General features: G+C 44.9%; 1 protein-coding gene across 3 annotated transcripts in view; it reads right to left on the minus strand.

The window, feature by feature from the left end:
- The window catches only part of EEIG1 (estrogen-induced osteoclastogenesis regulator 1), a 58556-nt gene that overhangs the window by 11327 nt on the left and 23121 nt on the right, over positions 1–24108 (minus strand). For all 3 annotated transcript variants that reach the window (XM_060270486.1, XM_060270484.1, XM_060270485.1), the window contains exons 3-9: positions 22062–22182; positions 19423–19452; positions 10792–10908; positions 8835–8881; positions 3945–4120; positions 3519–3623; positions 2426–2615 (exon numbers count right to left, since the gene is read on the minus strand). In XM_060270486.1, coding sequence (XP_060126469.1) covers positions 2426–2615; positions 3519–3623; positions 3945–4120; positions 8835–8881; positions 10792–10908; positions 19423–19452; positions 22062–22182 — 786 coding nt within the window. The remainder of the gene's footprint in view (positions 1–2425; positions 2616–3518; positions 3624–3944; positions 4121–8834; positions 8882–10791; positions 10909–19422; positions 19453–22061; positions 22183–24108) is intronic.

A 24108-nucleotide genomic window follows, 5' to 3' on the forward strand; every position in this document is an offset into this window, starting at 1 on the left:
CTCTTCCTAGAATAAGGGTGGAACTGTTCAAATAAGGTCTGAACGGAAGGGCTTTCACCCCTAGGATTGGTTGTTCTTTGTTCTTTTAGAATGAATTTCATTGGTTGTCCTGTGTTGCAATATCTGGTCTAAAGGTATATATTTTGTTGGCAAATGATGTTCTGGGCCAGCCTATGCTGAGTCGCTTTCTTGCAAGCTCGCAATAAAGAACTTTTTATACTTTCAAACTCAACCCCACATTTCTGGAAGTCTTATTCGCCTTCGCAGCTGCCCAATAATTTGAACCCGCTTCTCAGGTACAAGAGTGAGACAATTTTGGACAAGCCATGCCCACCTGCACCACACCTGATATCATGTATGACTTCAGATGTGGGGTAGGTAAAGCCAAGCTTTGACCAGAAGGGTATTTGCAGGCACTGCAGATTGTAGGCACTGTGAAAGGTGCATCACATAGCCACTCCCAAGCATGAGACAACCACCTGGTTGCTGGGTGCTTAGGAAGCACTATGCAAGAGACTTTGGCATGTGTCAATCACCTGGCACCAAATGATTGACAGGCCAGTTATCCTGCCCACCTGCCAAAGCTGGCCAGTGGGGAGGGGGGCAGAAATAAATATAATATATCTGGCCACCATGACTTCACTGTGTAGGTCTGGAAACACTATTCATTGCAGCAGGCAGCCCAGAACTAGAAAAACCTGAATTCTGATTCAGAAAAAGGAGAAATGTGCCCAAGATTACTGGGAAACGCCTTTAACTCAGTGCCATAACACATGGGACTGAAACTGCCTTGGTCGCACTGGTTGATGATCTCCGGCGGGCTAGGGACAAAGGTGAGAGTTATTTCCTGGTTCTGCTGGATCTCTCAGTGGCTTTTGACACCATCGACCATAACATCCTTCTGGACCGTCTAGAGGGGTTGGGAGCTGGGGGCACTGTGTTCAGAAAGTGGTGTTGGGGGATGAGTGTTCAGACTGCTGGGCTGTCACTTGTGGGGTGTCTCAGGGTTCCGTCCTCTCCTCCATGCTTTTTAACATCTACATGCAGCTGCTGGGAGAGATCATCAGGGGGTTTGGGCTGGGTGTTCATCCATATGCGGATGATACCCAGCTCTACCTCTCTTTCAAATCAGAGCCAGTGAAGGCGGTGAAGGTCATGTGTGAGTGCCTGGAGGCGGTTGGAGGATGGATGGCGGCTAACAGATTGAGGTTGAATCCTGACAAGAAAAGAAGTACTGTTTGTGGGGGACAGGAGGCGGGCAGGTGTGGAGGACTCCCTGGTCCTGAATGGGGTAACTGTGCCCCTGAAGGACCAGGTGCGCAGCCTGGGAGTCATTTTGGACTCACAGCTGTCCATGGAAGCACAGCTTAATTCTGTGTCCAGGGCGGCTGTCTACCAGCTCCATCTGGTACACAGGCTGAGACCCTACTTGCCCGCGGACTGTCTCGCCAGAGTGGTGCATGCTCTAGTTATCTCCCGCTTGGACTACTGCAATGCGCTCTACGTGGGGCTACCTTTGAAGGTGACCTGGAAACTGCAATTAATCCAGAACGCGGCAGCTAGACTGGTGACTGGGAGCAGCTGCCAAGACCACATAACACCGGTCTTGAAAGACCTACATTGGCTCTCAGTACGTTTCCGAGCACAATTCAAAGTGTTGGTGCTGACCTTTAAAGCCCTAAAAGGCCTTGGTCCTATATACCTGAAGGAGTGTCTCCACCCACGTTGCTCAGCCCGGACACTGAGATGCAGTACCGAGGGCCTTCTGGCGGTTCCCTCACTGCGAGAAGCAAAGCTACAGGGAACCAGGCTTAGGGCCTTCTCGGTAGTGGTGCCCACCCTGTGGAACGCCCTCCCATCGGAGGTCAAGGAGATAAACAACTACCTGACATTTAGAAAACACCTAAAGGCAGCCCTGTTTAGGGAAGTTTTTAATCTGTGATATTTTAATGTATTTTCGTATTTGTTGGAAGCCGCCCAGAGTGGTGGGGGAAACCCAGCCAGATGGGTGGGGTAGAAATAATAAATAATAATAACAATAATAATAAGCAGGCAGCCCAGAACGAGAAGAACCTGAATTCTGATTCAGAAAAAGGAAAAATGTGCCCAAGATTACTGGGAAACGCCATTGACTCATTGCCATAACACATACTTTGAATGAGTAAGATCCCAAGCATAGACTCCATCGCGTCCAGTTTAACTGGTGGTGGAGAACATGTAGCCCACCTGGTGTTGCTGGACCAGAACTCCCAGCATGTCTGGCCACTTGTTGGTTGGGGCTGATGGGAGCTGAAGTTCAACACCACCTGAAGGGCTATATATTTCCATACCATTGAATTAAAGTGTCTTTGGGATCTGTGGTCTTAATTTGGGATAAAGAAGTTTCAAAAGTGCTCCACCAACCAACCAACCAACAGTTTCTCACCTGGATGATCTGTCCAACAGAAGGTTTGGTCTTGGTGGGCGAGGTGGTTTCTCCGGCTTGTGCTCCCGCTCACCTTCTGGGCACTCCACTGTCATGCTGAGCCCTCCTGAGGCGCTGCTGCTGGTGGACGTGTTGCGGCGGTGGGTCAGGTCAGACAAGCTGGAGGATCGTGAATGCTCGGTGCTGTAGCCTGTAAACGGATGTATCAGGTAATACAAGCAACCCACTTATCCACACCACAGCCACCAGGCACAAGGGTTTGCATGCAGTTTGCTCCACCAACAAGGAAAGCTTTAATCTGCTTATAAACAGGACACATATAGTAGGGTGGGTCATAAAAAAAATAAATCCGAAAATGTTTCCTCCCTTGATCTTATCTCAGGCGTATGGTATAAACATAGTCAAATTTCAAATTTGGGACAAATCGCTTAATATTTAGACCCTGCTCCTCCAGATTGAAATTTTGCCTCACTATGAGTGATAAAAACATAGGAATTTGATTCATTACTGCTCTCAAGCCAGGTGTCTCCCATCTTGTATTTGTGCCTTTCATTTTTTTTGCCCAAGTGTAGAACTTTACATTTCTCCTTGTTAAAATTCATCTGGTTTGCTTTGGCCCAGTTGTCTAATCCAGGCACCCCCAAACTGTGGCCCTCCAGATGTTTTGGCCTACAACTCCCATGATCCCTAGCTAAGAGGACCAGTGGTTGGGGAAGATGGGAATTGTAGTCCAAAACATCTGGAGGGCCGAAGTTTGGGGATGCCTGGTCTAATCTGTTAAGGTCATTTTGAAGTGTGATCCTGTCCTCTGGAGTATTAGCCACCCCTCCCAATTTGGTGTCGTCTGCAAACTTGCTCAGGATGCCCTCAAGCCCATCATCCAAGTCATTGATGAAGATGTTTAATAAGACTGGGCCCAAGACAGAACCCTGTGGCACCCCACTAGTCACTTCTCTCCAGGATGAGGAAGAGCCATTGATGAGCACTCTTTGGGTTCAGTCAGTCAGCCAGTTACAAATCCACTGAATGGGAGCATTGTCTAGCCCGCAATACTTTGCATTTCCCTAGGAAGCTATGCAACAAGCAAAGTTACCAGAGATTTTGGACTGCTGGCTGGCGTAGCTTGAATTCCGTGAGTGTCCGGAATGGAACACTTCATCAGGACTTGACAGGTTCTGGTCTGGTTCTTCTGTTACACCTGATAAGGAAAGGAGACAAGGACATGGAAATATGCTGGGAGGTGTCAGCTATGTGGTTTCTCTTTCTCTAGAAAAGTTCCACAGGCTTTCTGTTTCCACTGGCATGTAGTGAGGAAGCCACGCCATCAAATGTCAATATTATCTGTGCAACAGCTCTGGAACTGCCAAGCAATTTCCCACAATGATTGCATGAGGCTTTCCCTTGGACTGCCCCAACCCCCCTCCTGAGATGCACCAGGGCCAGCGCGTCCATTAAGGCTTGATGCTAATTCAGAATGTGGTGGAGACATAGCAAAAGTGCTTCAGAAAACATCGATTACCTGTACCCGAACCAAGAATGGTGGGCCTGGGCTTGTTCTGACGGACTGAACCAATGGTGGCAGATGTGCTACTGGTGGGAGTTGTGCTGCTGCTGGTCGTCCCCTCCCCTTTACAGGTCAACTGCAGGGTCGAGTCCTGGCCTGGTATAGTAATGGATTTGGCTGTGGACGGAGGCCTACAAAAAGCAAACACACAGAGAGAGTTTAACACAGGCATCCCCAAATTGTGGCCCTCCAGATGTTTTGGCCTACAACTTCCATGATCCCTAGCTAACACGACCAGTGGTCGGGGAAGATGGGAATTGTAGTCCAAAACATCTGGAGGGCCAAAGTTTGGGGATGCCTGGTTTAACAGGATGACCACAGCGATCTAGGAACATTAGCAGTAGTCAGTCAGCCAGGGAACATTTGCACCGATTCTTTTGCTTTGCTGCATTCATTACAAGGAAGAATAGAGGCAAGCAGGTTGTAAATAACAACATAACAGAAAGAAGGGAGGGAGAAAGCATTGCTCATGAGAAGTTGAGGTACTTGCTGGTATGTCCTTGAAAAAAATTCTGTAACAGCTGTGTAAGTGAAGTATGCATAGAATCATAGAATCATAGAGTTGGAAGAGACCACAAGGGCCATCCAGTCCAACCCCCAAGCAGGAAACACCATCAAAGCATTCCTGACAGATGGCTGTCAAGCCTCTGCTTAAAGACCTCCAAAGAAGGAGACTCCACCACACTCCTTGGCAGCAAATTCCACTGCCGAACAGCTCTTACTGTCAGGAAGTTCTTCCTAATGTTTAGGTGGAATTTTCTTTCTTGTAGTTTGAATCCGTTGCTCCGTGTCCGCTTCTCTGGAGCAGCAGAAAACAACCTTTCTCCCTCCTTTATATGACATCCTTTTATATATTTGAACATGGTTATCATATCACCCCTTAACCTTCTCTTCTCCAGGCTAAACATACCCAGCTCCCTAAGCCGTTCCTCATAAGGCATCATTTCCAGGCCTTTGACCATTTTGGTTGCCCTCTTCTGGACACGTTCCAGCTTATCAGTATCCTTCTTGAACTGTGGTGCCCAGAACTGGACACAATACTCCAGGTGAGGTCTGACCAGAGCAGAATACAGTGGTACTATTGCACCACTGCAATATGATATGAAGTAAAACACTAGCAAGCTGAGATTGAAATATTTTAGCATGTAAACAGAGGGCTCTGATGCGGCAATCAGGGCTCCATTTTGAGTATAGTGGTACCTCGGTTTATGAACACAATTGGTTCCGGAAGTCTGTTCATAAATTGAAGCGTTCATAAACTGAAGCGAACTTTCCCATTGAAAGTAATGGAAAGTGAATTAATCCGTTCCAGATGGGTCTGCGGCGTTCGTAAACCAAAAATTCGTAAACCGACGTGTTCGTAAACCGAGGTTCCACTCAGTGGAACCTCGGTTTATGAACACCTCGGTTTACAAATTTTGGGTTTACGAACGCCGCAGACCCATCTGGAACGGATTAATTCACTTTCCATTACTTTCAATGGGAAAGTTCGCTTCAGTTTATGAACAGACTTCTGGAACCAATTATGTTCATAAACCGAGGTACCACTGTACCTGTTGTGAAGCAACAACAGAGAATATATCTTTAACTGTAGCTGTTGAAGCAGAAGTACCTTGTGAATAAGTGGTTGCTGACTGGCTAGCAGCCCTCTCCAAAGCCAGCAGCCCCCACCCATGCCACGCAGGGACTCTTAAACCAGCCAGCAACAACACACAGGCACAGCACCGGCAGAAATGCCTCCTACAGTTCAACATCAGAGGTCCTTCTGTGTGTATTCTCTCTCAGGCAGGCACACAAGGACGAGGTATTTTCAGTGGTGGCTCCCTGACTGTAGAATACACTCCTCAAAGAGCTGTGCTGGGTGCCATCATGATCAACCTTTAGACACACCGGGTGAAGATGTTCCCATTCACTCAGGCATTTGACTCTTAATTGGTGTCATATGGCACAATGCCTTTGCCTGTATTGGTGTTCATCTTTTGGTAGGGTGGGGTGGAATTTGTCTTTTATATGTTACAGCAGGATAACATAATGGAGTCCTTCTGGACTCACAGCTGTCCATGGAGGTGCAGGTCAATTCTGTGTCCAGGGCACTTGTCTACCAGCTCCATCTGGTACGCAGGCTGAGACCCTACCTGCCTGCAGACTGTCTTGCCAGAGTAGTGCATGCTCTGGTTATCTCCCGCTTGAACTACTGCAATGCGCTCTACGTGGGGCACCGGCCTTGAAAGATTTACATTCGCTCCCAGTACGTTTCCGAGCACAGTTCAAAGTGTTGGTGCTGACCTTGAAAGCCCTAAATGGCCTCGGTCCAGTATACCTGTAGGAGCATCTCCACCCCTATCATTCTGCCCAGACACTGAGGTCCAGTACCGAGGGCCTTCTGGCGGTTCCCTCGTTGTGAGAAGCCAAGTTGCAGGGAACCAGGCTTAGGGCCTTTTCGGTAGTGGCGCCCGCCCTTTGGAACGCCCTCCCATCAGATGTCCAAGAGAAAAACAGCTACCCGATTTTTAGAAGACATCTGAAGACAGCCCTGTTTATGGAGGCTTTTAATGTTTAACAGATTATTTTATTTCATTTTTCTGTTGGAAGCCGCCCAGAGTGGCTGGGGAAACCCAGCCAGATGGGCGGGGTATAAATAAGTTGTTGTTGTTGTTGTTGGGCGGGGTATAAATAATAAGTTGTTGTTGTTGTTGTTGTTGTTGTTGTCGTCGTCGTCGTCATTATTATAAGCACTTTTAGTCAAGAATATTTTCAATTTTAGAATTATGTACCGGGTAGGCTTTTATACATGTGAGTCGCTCTGAAACATTTTAGGCAGTAAGTGACAAATGCAAATGATAGTGATGATTTTCTTACTGGTGAAAGAAGCACTGGAATCCTGGACTCCTCTGGGAGGAAGGGTGGGGTTTTACGGTGATTACTTTTTTACAACCTCATTTCCCCTGTATCATAATTTGATGAGCTTTCATTAAAGATTAGATGAAATCTTACTTTCAAAGAGATTTGATAAAAAAAAATGATTTTTTAAAAAATTATTCATCAGTTTTTTGACCAGTTTTGAAGTCACTGTAAGCAGATATAAAATTAAACCCAAACTTTAGAGTCACATATATACAACATTATATAGGGTCATCAAACCCACAAGGAAGCTTTTTTTAGCTGCAGTAACAGTATAGACGCCGCTAGAGGGCGATTTTTGTGACCTCTCCTGTAGGTTCTTTTCCCAGCATGTCCGGCAGGGTCTGCTGGCTGAGTTTTGAGGTCCCAAAAAGGGGCTTTTACCTTGCGCAGGTGTGACATTTGTATAGCCTATCCTGACTATAAGTTCGTTGTATATCTTCCTACTAGCGAAATAAGTTGTTTTGCTTATCTCATCACTCTTTTTTAATACCGATCCATTTTAATACCGATCCAGATAGCTTGATATCCTATCTTCTGAAAGACAACTATAGCTGTATATGGTTCTCTAATATTTCCAACAAACTCAGACAACTAGGCTTCTCAGTGGATTCCCTCTTGACATATGAGGACTCATATATCTTTACTCTTATTAAGCAGAGACTGCTTGATATTGAACTCCAGAAACTTCATCCTGCCCAACCTCTAGTATGCTCGCCTGCCTTCTTGGGGCTGCCGCCACACCAAGGATTGATACCTAATTATATATATGACCTGGTGTCTCCTTTTTATCGCAGAGTATTTATGTTGGCCCGCCTAAATGCTTTTCCATCCTCTGTGCTATCCGGAAGACTCAAAGGCATCCCCTACTGGAATAGATTATGCCCTTGTGGCCAGAAAGAGGTAGACTCTATGGCTCACATGATTCTGGACTGTCCCCTTTCTAATTTTTTTGATTTTGGCCCCCTCTTATCCTTTATGAGACCTGGAACCCTCCCCAACAAGGAAACAGTGGTCCAGCTCTTGCTGAGGGATGTCTTCCCCGAAATTACCAGAATTATGGCCCACTACTTGTCCAGAATTTATGTAATTAAAATCAATACATCTAGCCTTCAACAATGATAGCTGAGGATCCCTTGTGTGCCTCTTCCTCCTCCTGCTCACCATTATTTCTGTACGATGTAGAGTTACTATTTATACTAATGACCTATATGCTTTGTATGTTTTGTCTTTGTTTTTATATTTATATATATATGCCAATAAAGGTGTTGAATTGAATTGAATTGAGTATAGCCTATCTTGCTAAGAACACTCGCCATTGTGGAATGTGGCGTTGTGTCCAAATTTGATACGAAATATATCTAGAATTGTGAATACAATTTGATGAAATGGTAAAACGGCATACAGAAAAATTAAAAACGGTTTCTGCGTGACCTTTTTAAATATTTCCATGGAATATACCTCATTTTTGTCATTCATAGGCAAAAGTTCATCCATTTGTGCTACAGGAAATAATTTTTAAGAAAAAAAGGAAAAAGTCATCACCCTAGTGGGGTATCAATCAAAATGAATTAATAAACTGAATGAATCAATACTCTCTTGACTGCCCCAGGGCAGCAGAAAGCAGTTCCCACCAGCAAACAGCTTTACTATAGCCACTGTTGAATGTCACCCTGTAGAGAGGTGACCTCCAACAGGCAAATACTCAACATTACCGTACATCCCAAGCCACACACCCTGCTCAGGTGTGAGAGGGAAGCAGGCAAAGGCATGACAATCCTGGGCTTTGCACCCAGCTCCTCGCCATCTATTTCTAGCGTAGAAGTGTTTGGAAGCACAACAGCAGACATCATTTTCTCTCTGAACTCTGCCTGCTTTACTCAAGTCCCTCTGCTGACAAAATAATGGTAAAACAAAACAAAACAAAACAAAACAACCACTCACGTTTTGAAGCAAGGATCTCCAGAGAGCAGGGACATGCCAATCGTTACCTGAGGAAGATTGAAATGAAAGCCTTGAAAAGAAATATGTAGACCACCCTGGTAATTCATAAAACAAAAGCATATAAACCATAGTTTTAAAACAAACCAGAGTTATGGGTTTAGAAGTTATTGGGAACTGTCGTTGGAGTTTTGTTTCTTTTCCCTTCTTAAATGGAAGCAGAGGCTTTCCATCTCTTTCTGACCATAACTATTTGGACAGGATTTAGTTTCAGCCAAGAGAGCTGTCTCTCAAAAGTTAGAGGAGGCTGACCACCAAAAAGTTAGAGGAGACTGACCACCAATTTTGACAGGTTGTGGCACTTGTTCACCGACAAATTTGGGCTTATCACCACCAATGAAACTTTCATCCTATTTAAATACTTTATCTGTTGTGATGTATAGGTACGCCTTTATAAAAGCCAGATTTAATGCTTTCCCATCGAATGTTATGAGTAACCGACTTTCTAATGGCCACATCTGTCTTCTATGTGACTGTAATAGTGGCTTCATAGAATCTTTACAACATATAATCTTTTGCTGTCCACTTCATGCGACGGCTCGGTCTAAATTTCTGACCCCACTTCTATCAAAAACTGCTGACGGAACTCAGGAAACTAAATTAATTTACCTACTGAATGATGATGATGACCCGAGTAGATCTCTTATGGTCGCTAGATTTTTTATTACTGTTTTATTTCATAAGAAAAGAAATGGAACACTGCACAACCTCGAGAGTTTTGTCAAAACCAAGTATCATAAGGGGAGTTAAGTATGATGTATATTAGATTTATATGATGCTTTAAATTAAGATCTCAGACGGATTATTTATCCAGTATATGGGTTAATTGAAATGAAAAAAATGTTATTATGGCGGCTAACAGATTGAGGTTGAATCCTGACAAGACAGAAGTACTCTTTGTGGGAGACAGAAGGCGGGCAGGTGTGGAGGACTCCCTGGTCCTGAATGGGGTAACTGTGCCCCTGAAGGACCAGGTGCACAGCCTGGGAGTCATTTTGGACTCACAGCTGTCCATGGAGGCGCAGGTCAATTCTGTGTCCAGGGCAGCTGTCTATCAGCTCCATCTGGTACGCAGGCTGAGACCCTACCTGCCTGCAGACTGTCTCACCAGAGTGGTGCATCACCCACTTGGACTATTGCAATGCGCTCTACATTGGCTCCCAGTACGTTTCCAAGCACAGTTCAAAGTGTTGGTGCTGACCTTTAAAGCCCTAAATGGCCTCGGTCCAGTATACCTGAAGGAGCGTCTCCACCCCCATCGTTCTGCCCAGACACTGAGGTCCAGTACCGAGGGCCTTCTGGCGGTTCCATCATTGCGAGAAGCCAAGTTGCAGGGAACCAGGCAGAGGGCCTTCTCGGTAGTGGCACCCGCCCTGTGGAACGCCCTCCCATCCAGATGTCCAAGAGAAAAACAGCTACCAGATTTTTAGAAGACATTTGAAGGCAGCCCTGTTTATGGAGGCTTTTAATGTTTAATAGATTATTTTATTCCATTTTTCTGTTTTCTGACCATAATAAGGGAAAGGGAAGGGCGCGCTTGCAAGCCCTTGGCTTGTTGCAGTTTGTTACCAAAGCAGGAAGCTGTGGTTTCCCTTTACGTTTGAACCAAGTCGAAAGGAACTAAAATTGCCCCTAAAAGTGATGACAGCATAGCTCTAGGCAATGTGTGTGGATATGGATTTTTGCTGATCATATAGTTCTCCACATCCTAAATGGGAAACTGTTTTTTCCCACTGGGTAGGGAACCAGGAGCTTCAAGTTCCTCCTGCCAAAACACACCAGAACCGGAAGAAATAAGAGGTTGGGGAGGGAGTGGAGTAGAGAGAAGGATTTTAAATATATACACATTCAGGCTGAAATTCAGAAACAGCACCTGCCCATGGAATTTCTGAGCATTTACCTTCAATATGGAATTATCCTGCCGAGTATTCTTGGTGTCATATCCCTCCAGCAAGCAGCACCTGACAGTGAACCCGGAGCCTGCAAATTCTGCTAGATTCAGATCAGCAAAACCCAGCTGGAAAGGCAACAGAGTCAAGATCAGCAAAACCCTGCGTGAAGGCAAAGTGCACTGCACATTAAACCAAAAAAAAGAAGACCACCAAGTGGGACAGGGCCAGAATTATTTGCGGCATCCAAATCCCATTTTGGAACATGCCCTGTTACTCACCTGCAGGAAACTTTTGGAAAAGTTTTGTTCAGGAAACATTTACAGAAAGGGTGGAAGAAGGTTGAATCCTGACAAGACAAAATCCTGACAAGACAGAAGTACTGTTTTTGGGGGACAGGGGGAGGGCGGGTGTGGGGGACTCCCTGGTCCTGAATGGGGTCACTGTGCCCCTGAAGGACCAGGTGCGCAGCCTGGGAGTCATTCTGGACTCACAGCTGTCCATGGAGGCACAGGTCAACTCTGTGTCCAGGGCAGCTGTCTATCAGCTCCATCTGGTACTCAGGCTGAGGCCCTACCTGCCCGCGGACTGTCTCGCCAGAGTGGTGCATGCTCTGGTTATCTCCTGCTTGGACTACTGCAATGCGCTCTACGTGGGGCTACCTTTGAAGGTGACCCGGAAACTGCAATTAATCCAGAACGTGGCAGCTAGACTGGTGACTGGGAGCGGCCGCCGAGACCACATAACACCGGTCCTAAGAGACCTACATTGGCTCCCAGTACGTTTCCGAGCACAATTCAAAGTGTTGGTGCTGACCTTTAAAGCCCTAAACGGCCTCGTTCCTATATACCTGAAGGAGCGTCTCCACCCGCGTTGCTCAGCCCGGACACTGAGATCCAGCGCCGAGGGCCTTCTGGTGGTTCCCTCACTGCGAGAAGCAAAGCTACAGGGAACCAGGCAGAGGGCCTTCTCGGTAGTGCCACCCGCCCTGTGGAATGCCCTCCCATCGGAGGTCAAGGAGATAAACAACTACCTGACATTTAGAAAACACCTAAAGGCAGCCTGTTTAGGGAAGTTTTTAATCTGTGATATTTTAATGTATCTTGGTATTTGTTGGAAGCAGCCCAGAATAAATAAATAAATAAAGAAATAAAGAAATAAATAAAGAAACAGAACTGCTGTTCTGGCAAGGACAGCGTTAACCTGCCTGGAGTCATTGCATAACTAAGGACACAGAAGACACTAGGGTCAGTGATGTGGAAAAACACACACTCCTATGCATGCACGCACACGCACACACACACACTACAACATAATAAGACAGTCTTTGTATTATGCCACCCCAGAATGCATTGCAGCAAGCACACCGAGAGATGAAAGGATATTGCTGTAGTAGATGAAAATCAGTGCACTGTTCCTAAGGAACAAGACTGGGAGACTGCGCAGAAAGAAGGCTTCGGACTTATTTTAAAATTCTGGGGGATGAGTTGGAAGTGTTCTTGTACAGCAAAGCCAGATGGTGAAGTGGAGGAACTTGCCACTAGAGTATGAGATGTCCAACTGACGGAGGGTCTCCACCCCCCATCATTCTGCCCAGACACTGAGGTCCAGCGCCGAGGGCCTTCTGGCAGTTCCCTCGTTGCGAGAAGCCAAGTTGCAGGGAACCAGGCAGAGCGCCTTCTCAGTGGTGGCGCCCGCCCTGTGGAATGCCCTCCCATCAGATGTCAAAGAAAAAAACTACCAGATTTTTAGAAGACATCTGAAGGCAGCCCTGTTCAGGGAGGCTTTTAATGTTTAATAGATCATTTTATTTCATTTTTCTATTGGAAGCTGCCCAGAGTGGCTGGGGAAACCCAGCCAGATGGGCGGGGTATAAATAAATTATTATTATTATTATTATTATTATTATTATTATTATTATTATTATTTATAACATTCTCACATGCTGACCCAGCTAAAGATAGCAAAGGACACTTTTAAGGGATATGTTTTGAGGAGTTAAAAATCCATTATTGTCTCCAGTGATGAGAAGGACTGAATGCAGTTGTGAATTGGGGGGGGGGAGAGAGAGAGAAAGAGGATGGCACCAGCATTGTTATAAGCCACCTTTCTAGGTAAATGGCCTTCCAAAGCAGATTACAAATGAAACAAAAAGTACAATAGCACAAAATTTAAAAGTGAGACAGACACAAGCTAATGGATATCACGGCTGGAAAGCCGGTGCAGGGGAGGAATAGGTCTCTGGGGCCTTATGCAAAGCAGGTATAATAATAATAATAATAATAATAATAATAATAATAATTTATTATTTATACCCCGCCCATCAGGCCAGGTTCCCCCAGCCACTCTGGGCGGCTTCCAACAAAATATTAAAATACAGAAATCCATCAAAAAATTAAAAGCTTCCCTAAATAGGGCTGCCTTGAGATGCCTTCTAAAGGTCTGGTAATTGTTGTTCTCTTTTACCTCTGGTGGGAGGGCGTTCCACAGGGTGGGTGCCACTACCGAGAAGGCCCTCTGCCTGGTTCCCTGTAACTTGGCTTCTCGTAGTGAGGGAACCGTCAGAAGGCCCTCAGCGCTTGATCTCAGTGTCTGGACTGAACAATGGGGATGGAGACGCTCCTTCAGGTATATTGGAACGAGGCCGTATAGGGCTTTCAAGGTCAGCACCAACACTTTGAATTGTGCTTGGAAACGTACTGGGAGCCAATGTAGGTCTCTTAGGACCGGTGTTATGTGGTCTTGGCGGCCGCTCCCAGTCACCAGTCTAGCTTTGTAGCTAACCTTTGTAGCTCCTGGCCCACATACTTCCTTACAGTAAGAGCTGTTTGGCAGTGGAATTTGCTGCCAAGGAGTGTGGTGGAGTCTCCTTCTTTGGAGGTCTTTAAGCAGAGGCTTGACAGGCGTATGTCAAGAATGCTTTGATGGTGTTTCCTGCTTGGCAGGGGGTTGGAATGCATGGCCCTTGCGGTCTCTTCCAACTCTATGATTCTATGAATTAAGAGCGGATAAGTAACTTTAAAAGGGGGAAGCAGGGTATGCTGAAAAAATAGGTCACCATTTTCCTGAATCAAACATCTGAAGGAATCCTCTTGTTCCTTCAGGGTTCCAAGCTGTTGACTAATGTGAGAAGGGTGTGGTGAGATTTGCTGACTGGGAAATGCCACCCATAATGACAAAAGCTAGGTAACTTTTAATAGCAGGAGTAAGCAGTGGGTGTGTGGTCATGTTAAAATAGAAAATGAAATGCACAAGTGGAAGAATGTATTGGGGCATGTTCCAGAAAATTAGCTGGTCACATTTTGGAGATGTCTTTGCCTTTGAGGCATGTCTATGATGTGTAGGTCATGTAAAAGCAGGACATCTGGTTGACCACTGAGAATGCAGATGTTCTGTAGCTGCTTTCTGAAGTACCCTATTGCTAGTGCCATAACTCATAACTAGGGCAATGAAGATCTCATAGTAGGGTGGGTCATAAAAAAATATATCTGAAAATGTTTCCTCCCTTGATCTTATCTCAGGCGTATGGTAGCATCATGTCTTTTCTCTCCAATAACTATCCTAGATGCTCTAGTCACCTCCTACTAGTCACCTCCTACAATTTTTCATGTAAATTATCAACATGTTTGATCTTAAATAAATAAAGTTCACAATTTAACATACTGAGAATTAAATGACTCAAATTCCTATGTTTTTATCACTCATAGCGAGGCAAAATTTCAATCTGGAGGAGCAGGGTCTAAATATTAACCGATTTGTCCCAAATTTGAAATTTGACTATGTTTATACCATACGCCTGAGATAAGATCAAGGGAGGGCAGCAGGTTGGTGGAGGCTGTATTAACAAATAGCAGAGAAATGTGGGGCGCTTGCTGGCTTCAAAGAAGACCCACGAAAAGATGCTGTGGGTTCCTAACCCAGTAGCCACCAATGCTATGTGTAATACATGCTGAGGTCTAAACTTTCCCCAGGAAATGGATTCCAGACACCAAACAGATAACTGAAGACAGCCAAAAACTGCTAGAGGAAGAACAATCCTTTTAACAATAGGATGTTCACATATAACCTTTCAGTACAGCTTCCTTCATTTTCATTCCATAGCCAACTCTACCATCCGGTTCAGAACCTAGAGTTTTCACTAGATCAGCACATCCATCAGATCTCTCCCAAAAAAATAATTTAACCGAGTAGAGATCTGGGGGAGCGTGGCTTTTGAACAGTACATGAACCCAGCTTAAAAGCCAGCCACTAAAAAGGGGCATACCTAATCTCCCGCCTGGACTACTGCAATGCGCTCTACGTGGGGCTACCTTTGAAGGTGACTCGGAAACTACAACTAATCCAGAATACGGCAGCTAGACTGGTGACTGGGAGCGGCCGCCGGGACCACATAACACCGGTCTTGAAAGATCTACATTGGCTCCCAGTACGTTTCTGAGCACAGCTCAAAGTGTTGGTGCTGACCTTTAAAGCCCTAAATGGCCTCGGTCCAGTATAGCTGAAGGAGCGTCTCCACCCCCATCGTTCTGCCCGGACACTGAGGTCCAATGCTGAGAGCCTTCTGGCGGTTCTCTCGTTGCGAGAAGCCAAGTTGCAGGGAACCAGGTAGAGGGCCTTCTCGGTGGTGGCGCCCGCCCTGTGGAACGCCCTCCCATCAGATGTCAAAGAGAAAAACAGCTACCCGATTTTTAGAAGACATCGGAAGGTAGCCCTGTTTAGGGAGGCTTTTAATGTTTAATAGATTATTTCATTTCATTTTTCTGTTGGAAGCCGCCCAGAGTGGCTGGGGAAACCCAGCCAGATGGGCGGGGTATAAATAATAAATTATAATTATAATTATTATTAAAGGTGAGGAACCTCAGGCCCATGTGCCAAATGTGACCCTCCAGGCCTCTCTATCTGGCTCTTAGGATCTTCCCCAGCCACACATCCTCACCCCAGGCCTCACACCTCACTGGTGTTTTTGTTTGCATAGGATGCGGTCGCTAAATAACACTTTCTGGCTCATGCCCCCCCCACTAGTCAGCCTCTGAAATGACACGCAAGATCAGGCATCCCCAAACTGTGGCCCTCCATATGTTTTCGCCTACAACTCCCATGATCCCTAGCTAAGAGGACCAGTGGTCAGGGATTGTGGGAATTGTAGTCCAAAACATCTGGAGGGCCGAAGTTTGGGGATGCCTGCGCAAAATGCATGGGTGGATCATTCACACCAGCTTCCTAAGCCCACTGGAGCCAGTCTTCCATTATAAATATAAAAATATATTAGAACCGAAAATTCCGCTCTGGACTTCACCAATAGAAGCCATTGTGGTGAAAAGAAAAAATATGAGAAACAATTGGCCTACATATAGAGAAGTATTTGAAATTAAAGAAGGAAAACCAACATTGAAAAAATATGAGGAAATTAAAAATTATTTTACAGATTGGCTGCAATATTTTCAATTAAATCAAAAATTCGGAACAGATTTAAAACAAGGATTGGCAATAGAAACATCCAAATTTGAAATGAATATAATTAGAATTAAAAAGAAAAATATATCCTTGCTATATGATTACCTCCTGGAGTGGGAAACAAAAGAAGAACAGACCAAGGCAGTAACGATCAAGTGGGCCCAGGACTTTGGATATAACATTCAGATGGAGCAGTGGGAAAAGTTGTGGGCAGAAGACATGAGATTTACTGCATGTTATAGTCTGCGGGAGAATAATGTGAAAATGTTCTACCGTTGGCATCTCACTCCCCACAAATTGGCCAAAATGTATGAAGGGGCAAATCCACACTGTTGGAGATGCAAGAATGAAAATGGGTCGTGGCGCTGTGGGCTAAACCACTGAGCTAGGGCTTGCTGATCAGAAGGTCGGCGGTTCGAATCCTCACAACGGGGTGAGCTCCCGTTGCTCGGTCCCAGCTCCTGCCAACCTAGCAGTTCGAAAGCACACCAGTGCAAGTAGATAAATAGGAACCGCTATAGCGGGAAGGTAAATGGTGTTTCCATGTGCTGCTCTGGTTAGCCAGAAGCGGCTTTGTCATGCTGGCCACATGACCTGGAAGCTATATGCCGGCTCCCTTGGCCAATAACGCGAGATGAGCGCACAACCCCAGAGTCAGTCACGACTGGACCTAATGGTCAGGGGTCCCTTTACCTTTACCTTTACCATATGTGGTGGACCTGTGAAGAATTAGAAAATATTGGAATAGTATTTATGAGGAAATTTAAAAAATTATTCAAACAACCAATTAAGAAAAGGCCGGAAATGTTTTTGCTGAGCATACTCCCACCAGATATTAAGAAAGAAGCAAGAACTCTACTGCTATATACAATAACAGCAGCCAGGATCTTAGTGGCAAGGAAATGGAAAAGCGAGAACTTGCCCACAGTAGTAGAATGGCAAGCACTTATGCTTGAATATTTACAGCTGGCAAAATTAACCAACTCAATAAGACAAGTACCATCTTAAAAAATATCAAAAGAATGGATTGCCTATAAAAAGTACCTAAAAATGTATTATCCAAACAATTCTTTACTAGCAGAAATAGAGTAACGTTTGAAAAATAGAAAGAAGAGGAAAAAAGAAAAAGAAGGAAACAGGAAACTTAGAACATCAACCCGTGGCATTGAAAGAAGTTGATATTGTATAATTAGGAGGTCTGGAAGTAGTTAAGATATAACAGGAAGAGATATATCAGTCATAAGCCGTTCACGTTGTGAACAAATTTTTTTGTGTTTGATTATATATTATTTACATAATTCTTTTTTGTAACTTTTGTTTTTGCTATGAATTAGATGAATTGGAAACCATTCTGTATATCGAAGACATATCTGTACAAATTTCTTTTTAGACAATAAAGTTGTCTCTTCCAACTCTATGATTCTATGAACAGCAGAAATTGCAGATTCCTAAAACTGCAGGGCAACCCACTGACAGAAAGTGTCCTTTTTTCTCTATGGGCATTAAGAATGTGGTATCGTTATCTTAAAACAAAGACAACAACAGGTAAAGGAGAGCTGATATCCACCAGGAACCAACAGGTGCAACAGCTGAAAACAGGGAGACACAAGCCAACTCTGTCAGAAAGTGTAATTTAGGGGGCAACCGATTCCCTGGTACAAAGCCCTCAACAGCCTCGGTCCTGTATACCTGAAGGAGCATCTCCACCCCCATCGTTCAGCCCAGACACTGAGATCCAGCGCCAAGGGCCTTCTCAGTGGTGGTGCCCGCCCTGTGGAACGCCCTCCCATCGGAGGTCAAGAAGATAAACAACTACCTGACATTTAGAAAATACCTAAAGACAGCCCTGTTTAGGGAAGTTTTTAATCTGTGATATTTTAATGTATTTTGGTATTTGCTGGAAGCCGCCCAGGGTATTGGGGGAAACCCAGCCAGATGGGCGGGGTATGTATAAATAAATAAACAATACAAAGTACACCCATATCTCTGAGTTTCCCTGAATTATTTTCCAGACTCTGTAAGACAGCATCATTGGCAATCCTCTCCCTGGTTCAGTTCCCCATTTGCATTAAGGGGATAATACTAAATTAATACTAAACCTTACAGGGCTGTTGTAAGGACTGCCAAGAACGTATTTGAAGTGTTTTGTATCCTCAAAAGCTCATTATTCTACAATTAAAAAGGTAAAGGGTCCCCTGACCATCAGGTCCAGTCATGTCCGACTTGGGTTGCGGCGCTCATCTCGCACTATAGGCAAGGGGAGCCAGCGTTTGTCCACAGACAGCTTCCAGGTCATGTGGCCAGCATGACAAAGCTGCTTCACGGATGACTCTGGGGTTGTGGCGCTCATCTCGCGTTATTGGGCGAGGGAGCCGGCGTACAGCTTCCAGGTCACGTGGCCAGCATGACAAAGCCACTTCTGGTGAACCAGAGCAGTACACAGAAACACCGTTTACCTTCCCGCTGTAGCGGTCCCTATTTATCTACTTGCACTTTGATGTGCTTTCGAACTGCTAAGTGGGCAGGAGCTGGGACCGAGCAACGGGAGCTCACCCCGTTGCAGGGATTCGAACCGCCGACCTTCTGATCAGCAAGCCCTAGACTCTGTGGTTTAACCCACAGCGCCACCTGGGTCCCTATTCTACAGTTACAAAGAGATTATGTAAAACAGGGGTCAGCAAACTTTTTCAGCAGGGGGCCGGTCCAATGTCCCTGAGACCTTGTGGGGGGGCAGACTATATTTTGAAAAAAAAATATGAATGAATTTCTATGCCCCACAAATAACCCAGAGATGCATTTTAAATAAAAGGACACATTCTATTCATGTAAAAACATCAGGCAGGCCCCACAAATAACCAAGAGGTGCATTTTAAATAAAAGGACACATTCTACTCATGTAAAAACACCAGGCAGGCCCCACAAATAACCCAGAGATGCATTTTAAATAAAAGAACACATTCTACTCATGTAAAAACAGGCTGATTCCCAGAACATCCGCGGGCCGGATTTGGAAGGTGATTGGGCCGCATCCGGCCCCCGGGCCTTAGTTTGGGGACCCCTGCCTTAGACTCTGTGGTTCCCTGCCTTAGACTCTGTGGTTTAACCCACAGCGCCACCTGGGTCCCTATTCTACAATTACAAAGAGATTATGTAAAGTTTGGTTTTTCACTGCTCAGAATCCATCTTACCTTGGAATAAGTTTTCCCTCCCTTCAGTTCCTGTAACGAGAAGACAAAAAGAGGATAGAAGAGTTTCATTACAGTAAGTATAGCAAAGGCATCCATCTCCTTGCCTGAGTGTAGTGACTGTCCATGGTGAAAATACCTTTCAGTGCAATGAAAGGAATATGCGGTACTAACCATTCATCCACTGCTTGAAACTATTGCTGCTTCCCTAGCTATTTAAATTGGGTGCATTAGCTTCTCTGTTAAAAATGAGGTACATTTAGTCCAGCAACAACCACTTAGGACATGCATTATGTGTGTTTGGGGGGGTTGTTAATCAGACACCCCTAAGTAACCTGGTTTTATTATACTGTATTTACTTTAAAAATGTATAAACCCTTTATCCAAAAGACATTATAAAACCAACCAACAATACAAGAAAATGTAAAAGGAATAAAACCTTTAGACTAACTAAATCTGCTAAATATATTGGAAAGTACCGCACAATTGCACTCATTTCACATGCTAGCAAGGTTATGCTTAAAATTCTACAAGGCAGGCTTCAGCAGTACCCTGTTTCTCCAAAAATAAGACGAGCCATAAAATAAGCGATAGCAGGATTTTTAAGCATTCAAGGAATATAAGCCATACCCTGAAAATAAGCCATAGGGATAGGTAGTTTAACCTTGTAGGTTAAATTGTACCATACTTAATACTGTAAAAAAATAAGACATCCTCTGAAAATAAGCCATAGTGGTTTGTTTGTTTTTTTTGAAAAAATAATTATAAGAACTCCCAGAAGTGCAAGCTGGATTTCGAAGGGGCAGAGGAACCAGAGACCAAATAGCAAACATGCGCTGGATTATGGAGAAAGCAAGAGAGTTCCAGAAAGACATCTGCTTCATTGACTATGCAAAAGCCTTTGACTGTGTCGACCACAGCAAACTATGGCAAGTTCTTAAAGAAATGGGAGTACCGGATCACCTCATCTGTCTCCTGAGAAATCTCTATGTGGGACAAGAAGCTACAGTTAGAACTGGATATGGAACAATTGATTGGTTCAAAATTGGGAAAGGAGTACGACAAGGTTGTATATTGTCTCCCTGCTTATTTAACTTATATGCAGAATTCATCATGCGAAAGGCTGGACTAGATGAATCCCAAGACGGAATTAAGATTGCCGGAAGAAATATCAACAACCTCAGATATGCAGATGACACAACCTTGATGGCAGAAAGTGAGGAGGAATTAAAGAGCCTTTTAATGAGGGTGAAAGAGGAGAGCGCAAAATATGGTCTGAAGCTCAACATCAAAAAAACCAAGATCATGGCCACTGATCCCATCACCTCCTGGCAAATGGAAGGGGAAGAAATGGAGGCAGTGAGAGATTTCACCTTCTTGGGCTCCTTGATCACTGCAGATGGTGACAGCAGTAACGAAATTAAAAGACGCCTGCTTCTTGGGAGAAAAGCAATGACAAACCTAGACAGCATCTTAAAAAGCAGAGACATCACCTTGCCGACAAAGGTCCGTATAGTTAAAGCTATGGTTTCCCCAATAGTGATGTATGGAAGTGAGAGCTGGACTATAAAGAAGGCTGATTGCCGAAGAATTGATGCTTTTGAATTATGGTGCTGGAGGAGACTCTTGAGAGTCCCATGGACTGCAAGAAGACCAAACCTATCCATTCTGAAGGAAATCAGCCCTGAGTGCTCACTGGAAGGACAGATCCTGAAGCTGAGGCTCCAAGACTTTGGCCACCTCATGAGAAGAGAAGACTCCCTTGAAAAGACCCTGATGTTGGGAAAGATGGAGGGCACTAGGAGAAGGGGACGACAGAGGACGAGATGGTTGGACAGTGTTCTCGAAGCTACGAACATGAGTTTGACCAAACTGCAGGAGGCAGTGCAAGACAGGTGTGCCTGGTGTGCTATGGTCCATGGGGTCACGAAGAGTCGGAAACGACTAAACAACAACAACATCATACCACCCCCCCCAACCTTATCTTCTCCAGGCTAAACATACCCAGCTCCCTAAGTCGTTCCTCATAAGGCATCGTTTCCAAGCCTTTGACCATTTTGGTTGCCCTCTTCTGGTCACGTTCCAGCTTGTCTGTATCCTTCTTGAACTGTGGTGCCCAGAACTGGACATAGTACTCCAGGTGAGGTCTGACCAGAGCAGAATACAATGGTACTATTACTTCCCTTGATCTAGATGCTATACTCCTCTTGATGCAGCCCAGAATTTCATTGGCTTTTTGAGCTGCTGCATCACACTGTTGACTCATGTCAAGTTTGTGGTCTACCAGGATTCCTAGATCCTTTTCACATGTACTGCTCTCAATCTTCAATCTGAAGAAGTGTGCATGCACACGAAAGCTCATACCAAAATAAAAACTTAGTTGGTCTTTAAGGTGCTGCTGGAAGGAATGTTTTTATTTTGTTTCGACTACGTCAGACCAACACGGCTAACTACCTGTAACTGCTCTCAAGCAGTTGGGGTGGTGATAGAGGGAAATCATATTCTTAGCTTAATAGAGATAACAACTACTGTACTACAAAAACTATTTTAAAAAGGAATTATTGCTTGAGACTGTATTGCCCACTTAAAGCCATATTTCTAGGTCATAAACCAAACGGGTAGAGTCAATGTAGGATACTCACCTTGCGGACAGACACACGGCAGATGCAGGGGTCCAGAAGGCCAGTGGCAGGATTGGCACTCATTTTGCAGACAAAGGTAAATTTCTTCTTCCAGTGAACACAGTTCTCCTGAACTTCTTCTCTATAAAGAAAGCAAAAAGAGGCAATGTTGAATTCAAACCACTATGAACATATTCCAGAACGAAACTATCTTGGTCATAGACTTCTGTTAGGGCAAAATTCTGGGTGCGAGAATGCTCAGCCATCCAGCTCATCAGGCAAGGGCCTGTGGTCGTTGCGGAGTATAAAAGGAAGGAGTCCAGCCACGATCCAGAGCAAACAGCAAGGATTATTACTGCGCAGCAGGTTCAATGCCAGACAGAACACCGTGAACATGGCTGCAAGAACTTTTAAAAGTTCCCACCACCATCCCATAATGCACATCGAAAACATCATACATACATCACTTGTGACAGGGTAAAACATCAGAAAAGGGGAAGGTGCAAGGGGCATTAGCATACAGGTAAACATACAACATACAGTAAACATATAGCATACAGGTAAAGTCGGCGGTTTGAATCCTTGCAACGGGGTGAGCTCCCGTTGCTCGGTCCCAGCTCCTGCCCACCTAGCAGTTCGAAAGCACATCAAAGTGCAAGTAGATAAATAGGGACCGCTCCGGCGGGAAGGTAAATGGCGTTTCCGTGCGCTGCTCTGGTTCGCCAGAAGCAGCTTTGTCATGCTGGCTACATGACCCGCAAGCTGTCTGCAGACAAACGCCGGCTCCCTCGGCCTATAGAGCTCCTTAAGCCGTTCCTCATAAGGCATTGTTTCCAAGCCTTTGACCATTTGGGTTGCCCTCTTCTGGACACGTTCCAGCTTGTCAGTATCCTTCTTGAACTGTGGTGCCCAGAACTGGACAGAGTACTCCAGGTAAGGTCTGACCAGAGCAGAATACAGTGGTCCTATACTTCCCTTGAACTAGATGCTATACTCCTCTTGATGCAGCCCAGAATTGCTTTGGCTTTTTGAGCTGCTGCATCACACTGTTGACTAATGTCAAGTTTGTGGTCTACCAAGACTCTGAGATCCTTTTCACATGTATGGGTATGTTTAGCCTGGAGAAGATAAGGTGAAGGGGTTATTTGATAGCCATGTTCAAATATATCAAAGGATGTCATATAGAGGAGGGAGAAAGATTGTTTCCTGCTGCTCCAGAGAAGCGGACACGGAGCAATGGATTCAAACTACAAGAAAGAAGATTCCACCTGAACATTAGGAAGAACTTCCTGACAGTAAGAGCTGTTCGGCAGTGGAATTTGCTACCAAGGAGTGTGATGGAGTCTCCTTCTTTGGAGGTCTTTAAGCGGAGGCTTGACAGCTATAAGTCAGGAATGCTTTGATGGTGTTTCCTGCTTGGCAGGGGGTTGGACTGGATGGCCCCTGTGGTCTCTTCCAACTCTACGATTCTATGATCAACTGCTGCAAAGGAGTGCTGATGCACCAGTTCAATCAGAGTGGGCGGGCAGTTCCAACTCCAGAGTCTTTCTGCCACATCTACAGAAAGAACATGGATTGCTTTTGGTCAGAGGCCAGGGACGCTTGCCAGAGAAAAATATCACAAGGGTCACAAAGTGAGCTCATGCTGCAGCTCGAAGAGACAGATGGGCCTTGACAGAACCAAAGCAATAACTGGGCAGGCAATGCTCTGTTACTGAAAAACGCATCCAGAACTTTCAACAACACAGATTTGCAAATAACCCTACAGAAAAGATATCAATTACTACTCAACATGCTGGCTATTGTATATTGTTGTATATTGTCTCCCTGCTTATTTAACTTATATGCAGAATTCATCATGCGAAAGCATGTATATGCTCCTACAACCTTGAGCCCTTGTAGGAAATGTGAGGCACCTTCAAAGAATACTTTTTTTCCTTTTTAAATTGCATTTATAGCCCACAACAGTGAACAGCCTTTCCAATGAGTTACCAAAGGCCAGACACCTTTCAGAACTTTTATTTAAGATACAACCTGCACTTCACTTTGGGTGGCTGAGGTTAAGCAA

This window comes from Zootoca vivipara, chromosome Z (assembly GCF_963506605.1).
Source record: "Zootoca vivipara chromosome Z, rZooViv1.1, whole genome shotgun sequence".
NCBI lineage: Eukaryota > Metazoa > Chordata > Lepidosauria > Squamata > Lacertidae > Zootoca > Zootoca vivipara.